Consider the following 16,189-nt stretch of genomic DNA (forward strand, 5'->3'; position numbering starts at 1 on the left):
TTTTAGAATATTATTGAATATGGTGATGATTGATTAAGAAAACCAAGGAAATCCCCACTGGACATTAAGATAGAAAACTATCTAGATGTGAAGGTTCCTTTCCAAGGTTCTAGAGAAGAGAAGAATGGATTGATTCAAAACAAATAAGAGTGGACAATACATAAAAAGAGTAAAACCCAATTCACACACACAAAGAAAGAAGAAAGCATAAAATGGAAAGGAAATGAATGATAAAAATGCGAGAAGCACACCACTACAAGGCTAGGCTAGAAGAAGCCATGGCAACCTTGAAGATGAGTGGATGTGTGTCGCCACTTGAATCAAGATTCAAGATAAGGCTTAAAAGAACTCCACTCCCTAGGGAGAAAGACTCTCACAATGGTTGATACACAAAGTTGTTTAATTTCTCCAAAATTTTAAACCCTTGTACAAGTGTTAGAGGTCCCCTTAAATAGAACTATCTAGGGGCCATTGGCAAAAACAAATAAGTTAAAAAGGATTATAATGTAAATAACAAAACCTAGAGTCTAGAAAGTAGGTCAACAAAGGAGCACATGGACACATTCTAGAAGCCTTCTTGGCCAAGGCAAGGTGGATGCTCCTTCTAGATGTTTCTAGACTTCTTGGAGGCCAAGGCATGTGGTCATCCTTTCTAGATGTTTCTAGAAAGCTTTGCTACTTCTCTTTCCTCCACATGTGCTTTCCAAAAGCCATCTAAATGGGCCACTTGTCCTTCCTTGTCCCACCTCTTAATGAACCTACAAACACAAGTGAATTTTGAATTAGCATGTGGGCTTTAGGTTAAGCTAATCCTTTAAGTCAACAAGTCAACCCAATGTCAAGGTCAACAAGTCAACTTAAAAATAGTCAACCAAGTCAACTTAATGGAATTTTAAACTAAAGAAAATAAAAGCAAAGGAAGGGATCAAGGAACTCCTTTTTTTCTAAGCATGTGCCATGGGCCATCATCCTTGGTAGGGATCAATCCTTTATCATCGTGGGTGGTGTGGGTCATTGGGTGGATCTCCAATTTGCCATTATGGGGAGATTGTAGTGTTGAGAGTGGTAAGAATAGTGAAGAATGGTGGGAAAAAATTTTGGGGTTGCCCTAACTATAAGGTTTGAGCTATGATTTTCATTAATTTTTTGGTTAGTAGTAGTGTTGAAGGATAAGGAGATATTTGTTGATGTTTTTTTTTGTTCAACAGCGAAGTGGAAACGAACATTTCAAAGGATGCAATTACTTCAAATGGTGCAATGAAGATATTTTGGATGAAAGGGATGCAACTATTGGTAGACAGAGCAAAAAAATCAATGATCTAGAGGAAGCCCTGATACATTTTGAGAAGTGGGTTAAATTTTTAATTGGGACGATATTATTTTTAGGTTTGATTAACATCATCATTGTATATGTGTTGTTTAAAATTCGTTGAATGGCTATAGTGATTTGGATATGGTGTGAAAAAGAATGATTATATTTTTTTGAATGATTGTAATTTACTGCAATATGAAATGAATGGGAAGTTTCATTTCTTCTTCTTGTTACAATAATGACTTGTATACAAATATAAAGAGAAGCATAAAATGTGGTTTAAATATGGCTGAAATTGATCTAATGAATGAGATGTACATAGCAACATTAAATCTAAATTCTCACTTAAAAACTTGACTATGGTAATTGCATACGATAAGTTACACAAAAGAAAATCAATGATTCGTAGATCCAATTTAGCAAATTCACAGTCATATTTGTTGACTACAAGATAAACATCCAAGATAAACACCCAAATTCACAATCATACGATAACAAAGCACGTTCATTGTTGAATACAAGATAAAGACCAAAATAATGTGTCCAGTGTAACATCCCGGTAGGATATTACTTAAAAATAAATAATTAAATAAAACAGAAATAAATACCTCATTTATTATTAATCTGTTTCCCAAACACGCGGGAAATTTTAAAACTTTAAAGTTCGTGATACGATAGTTCATAGTCAAAATATCTAGAATTCACATTTACAAATTTAAAACCAAAATAAAAACAATAATTCAAATTACAAGAAAATTTAATAATAATCTTTGTAAAATTCCCATGTATGTTGATCCCTCACTCCGCCAATAAGCATCTCTTGGCTCACTTGAAATATTATCTGCTCCCGAATAACAAGTTACCCGATCATCGCCACACACACACAGAGATAGGGTGAGTTATGCACATAATCATAATTAAATATGAAATAATTCCCAGCCAGTGAATAATTATTTATTTATTTCCAAAAACACCCATTTTCCCCCACTCATAACAAATTATGAGTTCATGCATGTATTCTAAAATCTTGGGATTTCATGTGCTTCCACGACCCTCCTCGCTCGTGGTCCAACCTACAAGCCTATCCCGCTTGTAGTCCTGCTTCACGGACTCCTTCGTCCGTCATCCGAACTTCTCACTCAGACCCGGACCGCATACCCGCCTTTCCTACTATGAACTCCCTCGCTCATAGGATTCTCAAGTTGAACATGAAATGAACTCCCTCACTCATTCATCCCAACAAGAGTACCTCCGGTGAACTAACTGTCCACGTTCCGCATGCGGTCCACTCAACACGAACTCCTCGTTCACGACTCATTCGAAGCACATCCCAAAATCCTATGGACTTAGTCCTTCAAGCCATAACATCACCAACACAAGCATAAAATCCCTAAAATTTATGAACAACAAACAAATTAGCTTAAACAGCTCACACAAACATAAATAATGCATCATTCTCGCTTAAGCCAAGTGTCTTCACCCAGGCTAAACCATCATCCTCGCTTAAGCCAACCTACCTCGCCTGAGCGAGCGTGTCACAGTGGTTGTACCACTTCATCTCGCTTAGGCGAGCTCTTCTCGCCTGGGTGAGCCCTCTGTTCGCTCAACACTCAAAGCTCCTTGCCTGGACGAGGATTCAACGAAGAAAAACACTAAGTCTCATCGCGACCTCGCTTAGGCGAACCATTCTCGCCTAAGCGAGTGTATCTATCGCTCAAAACCCCAAAACTCCTCGTCTGGGCGAGAAATCGCGCTCAAAACGTCCAGGTTTCCTTGCGACCTCACTTAGGCGAGCCAATCTTGCTTGAGCAAGAGAACATGTCGCTCAACCCCTAACTTGGTCGCTTGAGTGAAAAACTCAAACCAAAACCCTGAATGAGCTTTTGCAACTCTCGCCTAGGCGAGAGAGACTCGCTTGGGCGAAACTTGCAGAGTTTCACCACTGTTCATGCACCAACAACACCAAAACAATGCCAAATTTACAATATATACATTCTTATTCAATCTGTTTTATCAATAAAACCATAAGAACAGACTTTAAGCATGTTTTAATCCCCAAAAAACAAGGTTTGGCCATAAACAACATCAACAGTACGAAAACCCTCATTCAACTCATATAAAACACCCAAAAGGACTTTATACACAACATCCCATCCATCAATTCTCAATCACAGTGCACATAATACCACAATCATACCACATAAAGTCCAATTTAGAATAAAATGCAGAAACACATGCAAAACTCGTACAAATAAACTCAACACTTTTTTAGACCCTCTTGGCTTCCCCATTCTGCTAGGGTTCTCTCTACCTTTTCACGTTCACTCCAAGCTAAATTTGGCAAAAATAAAGGTTAATTCCTTTCTATCAAGGTTTAAACCCGTGACCTTCCACTCATAAGGCCAAAGCACAACCACTATGTCAATTCACATTTAGTGATAACTGTTATAATCCTATAGTTATGATATCACTCACTATTTACAAATATATTAACAAAATGATAATAAATCAAATAACACACAACAGGCATACATAAGACTCAAACCCAAGTCCTCTCACACAATCAAAGTACTCTCAACCACTTGAGCTACTACCTTTCCACGTCACATCAAACAATATTTAATGTCATAAAGGCTCTTCCTACCTACATTTATTAATTAATTAATTAATTAATTAATTAATTAATTTTAACGAGTCTTACATTCAGTAGCAGACAACTTTCCAATTTCACAGTGATATTAGTGGGGCCTTGTTCAAACCAAAATGCATCTCAAAATACATCATGAAGTTCTAAATCCCAAAAAGTACATTATAAATATATCTTACATGTTCAAAATCTTTAAGAACAACTAATTCATGGCTTCTAAACTGCTCCTTTTCTAAATGGCATTTTTTTCCTAGCAAGATCCGTTTTGATGGTGACATAACTTCAATGTTTGAATTCATCTCCCATATATCTAGATTGTTGACTGGGTATGAGTGGAATATACGTCTCTTCATAGGTTGATCTATTAAACTAGTGTGGGATAGTTTGTTCCACATTCAGATTTAGAAACCTCATGATAGTTAGGGAGTGACGTCATGGTATTCCCGTAATTGTCCACTTCCTACAGGTAAATTCAAATTGATCAAGGTTGACCACAAACTTGTCCCCAACCATGGTCATGTGCCTGACCTCAAACAGTTTTTCTCCAGCCCAACTATCAAAACAAGTCAATTAAGATTAGGCTTATGAAACAATTCTATTAAACAAACTACATGAAATTGCAAAACCACAAACCTTGGTATCCAGAATTGGGTCTTCTCTAATTCTTTGTCTAGTCTTTTCTTTATTTTGGGGTAGAGGGATCCCTCAATGGTCTTGATGTTAGTCATATTTCTTATCCATATTTTCATAAGATATATTCTTATCTCTTCCATCATTGTGATGATTGGTTTACTTCTGGCATTGACTATTACACTATTGAAGGCCTCGCGCATATTATTGATAAGTGTGTCATATATAGCCTTGCCCGTGAACTTGGACCTGGACCAAAATCTATTGCAAAACATCAAAATGAAAGGCATCAATTAGTACTATAGCAGATGTTAATAGTTGACAGATTATAACAAAAGTGAATGCAAAGCGAACCTTGGTGGAATAGCTAACAAATGCTTAAAGGCATCTTCATTGATATCCTTCATGTCTCTCATGACTGCCTCCCAAGCTTGAGGGTGAGTACATGTTGTTACCTTCCATAACAATCTCTCCAATTTTTTCCCAGGAAATTTTTTTCAAAAAATTGCATTTATGTGGCGCACACAATATCGTTGCTCTACCCAAGCAATAATTCTTGTAATGCTGGTAGTAGACCCTGTAAAATAACACTCACATAATTATACTACACAACAAATAAATAAAAATATAAAAAAATATGATTCAGACAAAGAAACTCACTTTCTGTTGGTCTGACATGAAAGTTGTTCCTGAACACACTCTAGGCCCGCCAAGATCATCAACCAAAAGTTCCAAAAACCAACTCCAAGTTTCCTTATTTTCAGCTTCTACCACGGAGTATGCCAATGGAAGCATTTGATCATTGCCATCTCTTGCCACAATTGATAACAACTCCACTCCATATTTTCCTTTTAAAAAACATATGTCTAACCTAATAATAGGTCTACAACTTACAAAGTTGTCTTTACAAGCCTTTAAACACACATAAAGTATTCTGAAAATTTTGTTACCTTCATTGTCTTCAACACTAACATTTACAGTAGATCCAGGATTTGACCTTAACAACTCATGTGCATAGTCATATACCATTTTATATTATTCCCTAAAGGAACCTTCAATATTGTTATATGCCATGGTTTTTGCTTTATGAGAAGTAGACCTCGAGATGCCCACATTCTATTTCCTTCCAACTCTATTTCTTATGTTTGTCAAATTTATTTCAGGATTGTCTCTAATACTTTTGTTCTAACCTCTAACTTAACCATTTTGAAGTCATCAACCTGATATTAAATTCCCTACTACAGCTATGTTTGTTGATTATTCTTTTTAATTGCCAACTACTTTGTGCAGCTCTATAATCATAGTAAGCATACCAATTACATGTGCCTTTTGCCCCTAAACATTTAACACACACTCTTTGTTTGTCATTTCTAAAAATCTTTAACTTCCTTCCATTGTGCACACTATAAGTTCCTATAGCTTCTACAAATTCTTCCTTTTCGGTGAAGTATGTCTCAACCTCCCACTTGTAGTCTTCCATACTTTTTGGCATTGAAAAAATCCCCCACTTTCCAAAATTGTCTCTATCATGTTCAGATGAATCACTATATTCAACACTATTTAAACTCTCAAATTCCCACTCAGTGTCAGATAAACCCCTATTCTCTGCATGATTGCGATCAACACTTGGTCCACTAAAATCAATTTCACCAATCCCAACTTCCACATCCACATCATCATGACCTTCCCAAGAGTCATCTTCATCATCTTGATTATGGATACTAACATCCACTAGTTCTTCTTCATTAAAAGAATCCCCTACGAACTCATCCTAACTACTCACATCAAACTCATCGACATTCGGCTTATGAACACTCTCTTAAATCCCATCGTCTTTATTATCAACCTCAGCAACACCCTCACTCACACCCACATCAACCTCAACCTGACTCCTACTCACACCTACATCAACCTCAACCGAACCTCACTCACACCCACATCAACTGCAACTTGACCCTTTCTCACACCCACATCAACCTTAGCAAGACCCTCACTCACACCCATATGAACCTCAACCTGAGGCTGAGGGTACTCTTCAAACTACATTTCATCTTCAGCATTACCAACACTCACACCCACATCAAACTCAACCTTAGCTTCATTGTCCACATCCAATTTCACATGAACCTCAGCGTCATACCACTCATAATATGTAAATTGGAAAGAATTTTTCCACTAGGTTTCTTTGATTCAATGGAACACCAGGTTATTCATCTACCCATCGAAGTAATGCTTGGTAGTCCTATTCAATATCGCTGGATGTATCCATTTGAAAGGTAATTAAACATTGTTCTTCAAAAATCTTCATTGACTTTTCCTAAATGGATGCTCTATTGGAAAAAATCTTTTATGACAATTAAACCAAGTACTTTTACCCCTATGACTTAATGTAAAAGCTTTCGTGTTTTTCATACAATGGGACATGCTAATTTTCCTTTCATCCCCCAGCCACACAACATGGCATAAGCAAGAAAGTCATCTATTGTCCAATCAAGGAAGCTCACATTACACAATTTTCTTTTGCAAAAACAATCATATGTCATGACACCTTCATTCCACAATTTATGAGGTCATTAGTAAGCGGTTGCAAGTACACATCAATTTTTTTTTTGTTGGGTTTGTTGGACCTGGTATAAGACTTGTTAGAAATAAGAAAGGTTTAGTCATACACAAATCAGGTGGTAGATTATAAGGAGTAACAAACAAAGGCCAATAAGAGTAAGGAGATGTTGAAGCTTAGACGTAAAGAGTGAAGCTATCAAAACATAAACCGAGTCCTATATGTTGTGGGTCAACAAAAAATTGATACACAATGTCAAAGTGTTTCCAAGCTTTTCCAGTGGATGGATGTCGCAACACACCATCATATCTTTTATTTTCTTAATGCCATCTCATTTGTTTTGCAGTTTCCATTAATGCAAATAGACGTTGTAATCTTGGGATTATTGGCAAGTAAAACATTCTTTTAATCGGAACACTTCTGTGTCTTCTCGTGCTAAGATGACAAAACTTCCATTTTGTTAATTGTTCATCATCCTTATAATACAACATGCACCCATCTTCACAACAGTAAATCTTTTGAGCCTTCAACCCAAGACTTGAGACTATCATTTTGGCTTCATAGTAGTTCTTAGGTATGCAATTATCTTTAGGAGTAACATCAACAAGCATCTGAATGAAATAATCTAAGCATTTTTCAGTAGCATGCCAATTGGTTCTAGCTACTAGAAGCCTTATAGTTATTGATAATTTTGACTCAATTGCCCCTTCATAAATTATTTCATTTGTAGTAGCTAGCATGTTATAAAACCTTTGCGCTTCAGCATTAGAGGACTCTTCACTCCCCACGCTGCCATCAACAAGCAACAAATCACATGTCTACATCTATGCATCATACACCATCTCAGTCACATTTGGAAATTGAAAGCCATAATTCATGCTTTCGTAGCTACTAGATGCATAACATAAGTTCTTAACATTTGATTCATCTTCTCCATGATTGACTCAAATGTTGTATTTTGACATAAATTTAGATTGTAACAAATGAGCCCTCACATATGGTGGCTTAAGGATTTTCTAACATTTGCAATTGATGCATAAACACCTTATCCCTTTATCTACGATAAAGTAATGATGTGACCCCACCAAGCCCAATTGCACCTTCAAGCCCAAGCTCAAGCCCAAGCCCATTAAAAGGCCTAATAACAAGAAGTATGATGAAGAAGATTCAAATGGGCCTCCCAATAGATGGACATAAATCTAATGGGCTTGTCACATTATTTTCATGGGGCAAAGAAATCAATAAGACTTAAAGAAGTGCATCAAAGCCCAGTAGAATAGATTTTAAATTGGGCCAATGTTTGGGTTTTGCTTTCAATAATGGTGTAAGACATAAAAGTAAGTGTTACATGTACAAATGGGCTCTACCCACTAAGAGTCTCCCTTAGGCCATGACATCCTCATGGATCATGCATCCCATGGAGCCAAGTCCACACTCCACCCATGCGCCTCCTTCATCCAAGGGCTAAGAGAGTGTCTTCTTTTTCAAGTCTTCATCCAAAGGCTAGGAAGATGTCTCCTTCTCCAAGCCACCATCCAAGAGTGATGATTAAAGCTTCTCCTCCAAGCTTGATCTAAGGGCCAAGAATTAGTCTAGCTTTTAGGCTCACATATAAAAGCCAAAAGTAGACCATTTGTACATTTTAACTCTTGAAATTTCTAATAGAATGTTTGTGTTGAGATCACTCCACTCTTCTATTATTTTGAGAGTACCTAAGCTAGAGGTTTACAACATTTCCTCTAGCCACCTTCCACTAGTCTAGTTTCTAGTCTAGTTCTCCTTTCACCACTCCAAATTCCATTGCTACAAGAGCCTTAAAAACTTGTCTCCATGCCACTTTTCGCTTCCTATGAAGTTCGTACCAACCACCACACATTGGAGCTCCATCAAGTAAGGTTGCTCCATTACTTTGGTTATAACTTTGTCACTCAAATGATGAACTCTTGTCTAAGTCTCCTTGAAGGATCGAGCATGTAATACATCAATCTACGATCCATTTTTTCTACATGTCAAACATCAAAACTTTAACAACTACATAAAATGTTCAACCATACATACATATAGTGTTGTTTTAAAGTCGATTTAATTGACTCTAATAGCATCCCACTTGTGGTGAACTCAATTCACCGAAGAGGGGAAAAATTACTGCCAATACACTCCCCCAATACCTAAAGGTGGCTAAAACAACCCCATTTTTTACATTTTCCTCTTTTAAGAATAAACATTAAGCATACGAAATCTCGACTAATTTAAGTCTTCTTTATTGATTTTTTTTGTTTTCAATAATATATATATATATATATATATATATATATATATATATATATATATATATATATATATATATATAATACTTTGACAAAGAAAAATAGGTATGGTACTAATTCCCAACTGAATTACAATATACGTTCTTTTTATGAATTACACATGACCTATAAAAAAATTGATATTCAATAAATTTCAACAAATAAGTATACGTTCAAAGAAGTAAACTAGAACATGTATTCATAACATTTCCTTTTCCTATGTTATAAAAGATACTAATAGTGTGGTGTTTGTTAGTTAAGATCATCAACAAAGGGAATCCAACAAGAATGATGAAAGAAATAAAAAATAGTTATATATATTGTTGACAAGAAGATGATTATCATATTTTTTTGAACATATGGTAGTGTTAAATACTTATGAGTTTTGAAATTTTCAAATTTAATTGTCTATTTTGCAGATTTCATTGAATGGGTCAGTTATGATCATAGCAAACTTTGGTAGAATGAGAAATGTGGGATCAAATAAGTCTCAAGAGATTGAGATGTTACCATATCATTAAGAGCAAGTCTTATTATAATAGGCTAAAACATATGAAACCTCGACTAATCAATGGCATTATCCAAAGAGAAAACTGACCTTGCTTGTTAACTGCCAACACAAATTAACCTCTACTCCAAAGTCCTTACTTCAGCCCCAACACTCTGCTTCAGCCCCAACACCCTACTTCAACCCCAACACTCAGTGATTCCAATCACAGGACCACCTGATTCAAAGTGAAAAACGACATCAAAAGTAAAATATTATACATTTAAAAAGTAATCTTTAAACCCATCTCACTTACGCACCTGAGGTTCAATCTTTCAACTCCTCAAAAGTTCTTTCCCTCCACTTAAAACCCTTAACGACGAACACCAAATTCAGAAACCAATACCACCAAAAGATTACTAAGTTAGTAATGCATTTATTACATTTAATAAAAAATGCAATGCCTTCAATCACTTACCTCTTCACAAACCCTCCTAGTGCAAACGAAATCGCAAACCCTTTCATCTTGCAAGCCTCTCAATCACCTCCCAATCACCTCGTAAGTGTTGTTCATAGGCATTGTTTGCAGTCACAGAGAAAGGAGGTAGAAATGTGGTTTGCTGAAGGTTCACTTATGCGATTAAAGCTCGTCGCAGAGAAATGGGGGAATGAATTCCTTACTCACTTGCTCGTCGCCATTAAGGCTCACTTGGTCAAGGAAACTCGTCGTAGAGAAAGAAACGTTTCTCTCACACTCGTGGCAGAAACGGGAAAACGAAATGGGGGTAAACCTAAATGGGTAAACATTTAGAAATGGGGCTCACTCTAGCACTTGGCAGAAGGGGGCGCAAGCTGAACCTCACTTGGCATAAACAAAATAGGAGGAAATAGTGAAATTGGGAGAGGGGGAAACGTGAAATTTACTGTGAATCTTGACCTAATATTTTTTTTTTCTTTTAATTAACTGAAGCATATGTAGGCCATCCGACACCACTAATTGAGGCATTATGAGTCAACCATCCGACGGCACCCATTAATTCATCACGCTAGTTTATTTTCCTTTAATAACATTCTTGTAATGTAAGAAAATGTAAACTTAAGTCAACGAATTGAAGTAACTTCTTTACATGTAATCGTTTTGTAATTCCAAGTTAATAAGGGTCTAATTCACGAAAAATCCTTCAAAGTTGTCTATAAGTGCCTAAATTAGATATAAAAACAAGCAAAATGGACACTTATTAGTCTTGAAGCTTTAAAGTATGCTTAGATACAAGAAGAATAAGTAGCAGAAGAAGAACTTCACACCAGCCACAAAGGCTATGCAATGACTCTTTTATTCCCGAGTTTTATATATAGAAGATCTCTTTGAAGAAGGAAGATTGACAAAGGTCTTAATACAAAAACGAGCTCATGTTAAGGAGGAACATTGCTACTATTCAAGTGTAATCTAGTGATATTTAGTTCCTCGTAAGACAATTCCTCTTTTAGTTAGCAATCTAGTGATATTTTATATCATTATATTTATAAACCTTTCGTTTTTAGCAAGAAATCATTGTAGTCCAAATAATACTTGAGTTTTAGCTAGGAATAGCTACATTCTAAATAATATTTGTTTGTATCTTTGTAGTATTAGTCTACTTAGTAAGTCTTGATTAATTAATAAGAATTGGATGTAATCTTCGTTAACATACAAATCAGAATAAAATTTCCAGCAAAAATTTTCTTACCTATTATTTATTATTTCTTTGTTCACTACATATTATTGTTTTGCACTTACAAAATGAGTTTTACAAACTAAGTTTTAGAAAACTTTTGACATATCATATGTGATATAAAACACTTATTTGACTATACATCATCAAACCATACATTGGAAAATTTTCAAAAAATTTAAATACATAATTCAACTCTCCTTCTTGTATATTTGACCAGTTTTCACACACAATTCTGAAATTAATAATTCTTATGTTACTAGCTATACTATATGCATAAATTAAAATGTTCTCTTTTGTACTTTAATTGTGTAATTTGTACTTTATCTTCACCTTTTTTTGTTAACATTTTATTTTGGATTGATATCTTATATAAAAAATACTCGATAAAATTTAAATACTAGTATATAATATTATATTATTAAAATGATTAACAAGTAGATATTTTTTAACGTATAAAATTATTATCTTTCTATTTTATTATGTGTGTTAAGAAAAAATATGAGAAATGCAGATAATTTAATTGTACAAAATTTGATATTAGTTATTTATTTTTAAACCATAGAGCTGAATACGTAACTTAACAGGAGTATCTTATAATTTAATATATATTGAAATTTAAACGGTTGATACGGAAATATTATTGAGGCCTTTTAAACATTTCATTTTTCACTATTATATTTTCTTTTTTAAATATATATATATATATATATATATATATATATATATATAATATATATATATATATATGGTTGAAGATTATTGTTTTAGATTGGATTATGTTTTTCTATAAAAAGGACAAACTTTGATTGTATATTGTTAGTTTTCATTTTTAGCTCAATTAAAAAATGTTGAAGTTTATTAAGTAAAATGCAAAGAGGAAAATTTTGATAAAAATAATAATCATGTTTACTTAAAAATTAAAATTCTTAAATAAAAATGTATTTGCCTGGATATTGTGGGAGTGAAAAACATCCTCAAACAATTTGCTAATAACAAAAATTGAATCTGTTTAAATTACTACTTTTCAAAATTTTGATTAAATTTCTAGTCATGAAAATTAGCAAAGTTTTTAATTATTCAAGTTTTATGTATTATAAAAAAAAATAAGCAGAGCTGACATTATTAATATTTTTTTATAATTTTGCTGTTTCATAATTAATATAATCATGGCATAAAAATATAGCTGCTTAAATATTTGTCATTAAATGATTCAACAGCTATTTGGATATCAACAGAGACAAAGTATGTCTGCTGCACATAAGTTTTCATTAAGGATCAACATGGAACAACTTAAATAATTTGTACAAATTTGTCTCTAACATCTGATGAACTAGGAAAGGGCCTCAAAGCAAGAGAAGCTAGCTTAGACCATCACCAACGACTGCAGGAGTGGTGCAATGTGCCTTTCTTGCAATACCATATTTCAAAGCATTGTTCACCTCCTCAAGGCTTGCATAAATATAACCCTGAGTATTGTATACTGAATTCACCGTGCCACATATTGCAAAATAGATTCTCTTCAAAGGAAGTCTTGCAATAATAATGTAAAATAAGTGACAATCTATACCTATAAGTACCACATACCAGTACCTGTACCTCGTACCTGGTAACTATGATACACAAAATTTCAAGTTATTCATTGTCACAACTTCTGGTTGTCACCCTCAAATAGTAATTGCTCCTACAAATTGAATCAAACAGGGATGTTGCCAACTCCAGTTTCAGACCACATCTAGCAGCCAAAGGTCTTTTCTTACCCTGAAATCTGTTTTGTGCAGGAACAAGAAGCTGTCACTATAAGAACTACACTAGAAAGAGTTATTTATTACTGTAGCACTTATGTTAGTGAAATTTCCCTTTTCTTACTAGAGTACTACAGATAGAGATTGATATTTGCATGTTTTATGACGACATTGTTCCAGTTCAGTAATAACAGATCTATGCTGAATGAATCTTTCCTCATTATTTTATTACATTAAATGACATTTTGTTACCAGATAGTAAATATAGGTTACAGGATTCATCAACACTCTAAAAAGTTAAGCCACAAAGAGATAAATGATGAACAAAAAGGTTATAAAAGGCCACTTGGAAAATATGGAAAATTGGAAACAAATATAACATGGATTATGCTTCATGTCAACTAGCATGTTGTCTATTAGGAAAACTACCCATACAAATTAAAACTGTTATTCTATGTGGGCACCCACCAATCACATAATTTTAACTGAATAATTCTTGCTCACATACATTTTAACTATAAACCATAGATTATCAGAAGAGACTAACATCACCCTCTGGCTGCAAGGATTTTATCCACTAATTTCATAGAAAACATTCTTGTACCCAGAAACAAGTAGAGAAAGGCAACCTCATAAAAGTACTTATTTATTTCAGTAATAACCAGAAATGAGTATGCTGCATCATTACTTTTCTTCTTTGGAATCAAAATACTTATTATTAAGTCCATATATTGATTCAGTAGGAAAACTATCTTGTGCATTGAGAAGATTCTCATGAAAAGATTGCCTATGGCAAAGACCAGAAACATTACATATTTGCTTTTGCCTTTGGTCTTTTCAGCAGAACTGATCATACATATGACACTATCAGAGGTTCTCTGGAGCTGTCCCTGGATTTTTTCTCGTAGTAGAAGTATAATATCAACTGTGTCACTCCTAAAACAGTTCCTATCCCATTTGGCACCTACAAATCAAGTAAAGATTTAGGTACAGTTGTACTGCAAATATAAATCACCAAAATGAACATTTCAAACTAAAATGGGTATCCAAGAATAAAATAGATAAAAGTAGGAGTTGGAAGCAAACTTACATAAATGAAGGCATCATCATTGAACAATCCATAAAGAAAGAAAGAGGTGCTCATTAGGAAGGTGGAAAGTGAGAGATAAAATGGCATGAATTCAACACTCTTTGTCTGAATGACCAATTTCTGAGAAATATAGCATGTAATGTAAGTAAATTGACCCTTAATAGATATTGCTCATATTATACATGGAAATTAAGGAAACAACACACTCACAATTATAAACAATGGTGAGGCAAACATCGAAATGAGAGATGCACAGCTCAAAAATCCCACAAAGAACCGACGCATTTGAATGTCATCTATTTGCAAGCTTCCAACTAATATGATTGCAAATACTCCAAGAACTGCCACCAATAATACAATCATTCTCACCTACTCAATGGAAGTTTAAAATACAGTTTCAGAAGTAACCACTGAACTTTGTCCTCTATCATATAAAATAAATAAATAATCGTCCAAATTTCAACAGAATCAGAGATATAACCTTCTTTGATTTCTCAGCATACATCAGGAAGAGAATTATATACCCAAACTGAAAGACTGCTCCAATTGAGTTAACAGTTGTAACCAACAAATTATCAGTAGATATCAGAGGTGTGCCATACCACATGCAGATCAAGCAGTTCAAAAGAGAATAAATATATGGCAACCCTGAGAACATCTCCGTGGACCCATTTCTGATAATTCTCCTAAATGTGGGTCTGCGTATTAAAAACAGAACAAGAGTTACACTATGAACACAAATAAACAAAAAATAAATAAAAATCGTCTGACATCAACAGTTCTTCAAAATCCATAATGAAACTTACATGGGAGACACAAACAACCCAAAAGCAAACACATTCCCTGCAAATAAGCAAGTTAATATAGTGAAAATGTGATAATCAACAACTAAAATTGTTCTGCTTTTAATATAGAAATCATCAAAGCACCTGCAACCCCAGCTGCATCCTTGGCAACTTTACAAATGGAAAAAACAGCAAACAGAGACATTGATGGATCCTGAAACACCAACTCCAGATAGACACCAACAGAGTTAACTAAATGAAATCAAACCCTCAATTAAGCAAATTATACGATGCACTTTCTATTTGTAACAAATTTTGAAGCATGCCCTTGAAGTCGTCTGCCCTTTTTCTCACCAAGGTACCTCCTTTATCTCTCTCTTCAAAATCAAATTTATGATTAACGCTAACCTCATATATATCTATATATATTTTATTTATATATGGTTGAAGCAAAGGACTTCACAAATAAAATAAAATAAAAATAAAGTGACTTTCAAGCCACGAAAAAGAAACCAATTTGCATTTGAGATTTGAGTTCGTCCACATATTGCTATTAATTTGACGGCACTTTTTTTAGCCTATAGTGAAAGTGTGCTGTGTTGGGAATAAGGATGAGCTGTTAAGGATTAGAACGGTGATGAAAATATAATAATACCAATGTTTTCTCTTTCTAGTTTTTATAAATAATTTTATTTCACTTTATAAACTGATTTTCGTAAATTTTAATAAAGCACGTGGTTTAATTTTTTATATATTTATAATAAGATCAGCCATTTTATAAATAAAATATTTACTGGTTTTATTGAGGAGTATTGCACGTCAGAAAGACTATTAAAATTAAATGATGTTATTGTAAACAATTAAAAAAATGTTTTTTTTAATAGTCTTAATCTTTATCGTGGTTGAGTAGGATTG

General features: G+C 34.2%; 1 protein-coding gene across 1 annotated transcript; it reads right to left on the reverse strand.

Annotated features, from left to right (window-relative positions):
* Positions 1-12,863: 12,863 nt before the first annotated feature.
* LOC114186308 (bidirectional sugar transporter SWEET2-like) lies at positions 12,864-15,696 on the reverse strand. The gene is made up of 7 exons (XM_028074366.1): positions 15,419-15,696; positions 15,296-15,332; positions 14,971-15,187; positions 14,700-14,858; positions 14,490-14,609; positions 14,212-14,363; positions 12,864-13,422 (listed from the first exon to the last, which is right to left on the reverse strand). Exons 1-6 carry the CDS (start codon positions 15,477-15,479, stop codon positions 14,250-14,252), a joined length of 708 nt encoding a protein of 235 aa, XP_027930167.1. The 5' UTR covers positions 15,480-15,696; the 3' UTR covers positions 12,864-13,422; positions 14,212-14,249.
* Positions 15,697-16,189: the final 493 nt, after the last annotated feature.

This window comes from Vigna unguiculata, chromosome 5, assembly GCF_004118075.2.
Source record: "Vigna unguiculata cultivar IT97K-499-35 chromosome 5, ASM411807v1, whole genome shotgun sequence".
NCBI lineage: Eukaryota > Viridiplantae > Streptophyta > Magnoliopsida > Fabales > Fabaceae > Vigna > Vigna unguiculata.

Bases quoted from the DNA above. Each gene is read 5' to 3' on its own strand.
- LOC114186308 (XM_028074366.1), bottom strand. From the start codon at position 15,479: ATGTCTCTGTTTGCTGTTTTTTCCATTTGTAAAGTTGCCAAGGATGCA. The intron at 14,859-14,970 runs GTTATATCTCTG...TCCATTGAGTAG, and splicing joins ATGCTGAGAAATCAAAGAAG to GTGAGAATGATTGTATTATT. The intron at 14,610-14,699 runs GTGAGTGTGTTG...TATATTTCTCAG, and splicing joins CCTCACCATTGTTTATAATT to AAATTGGTCATTCAGACAAA.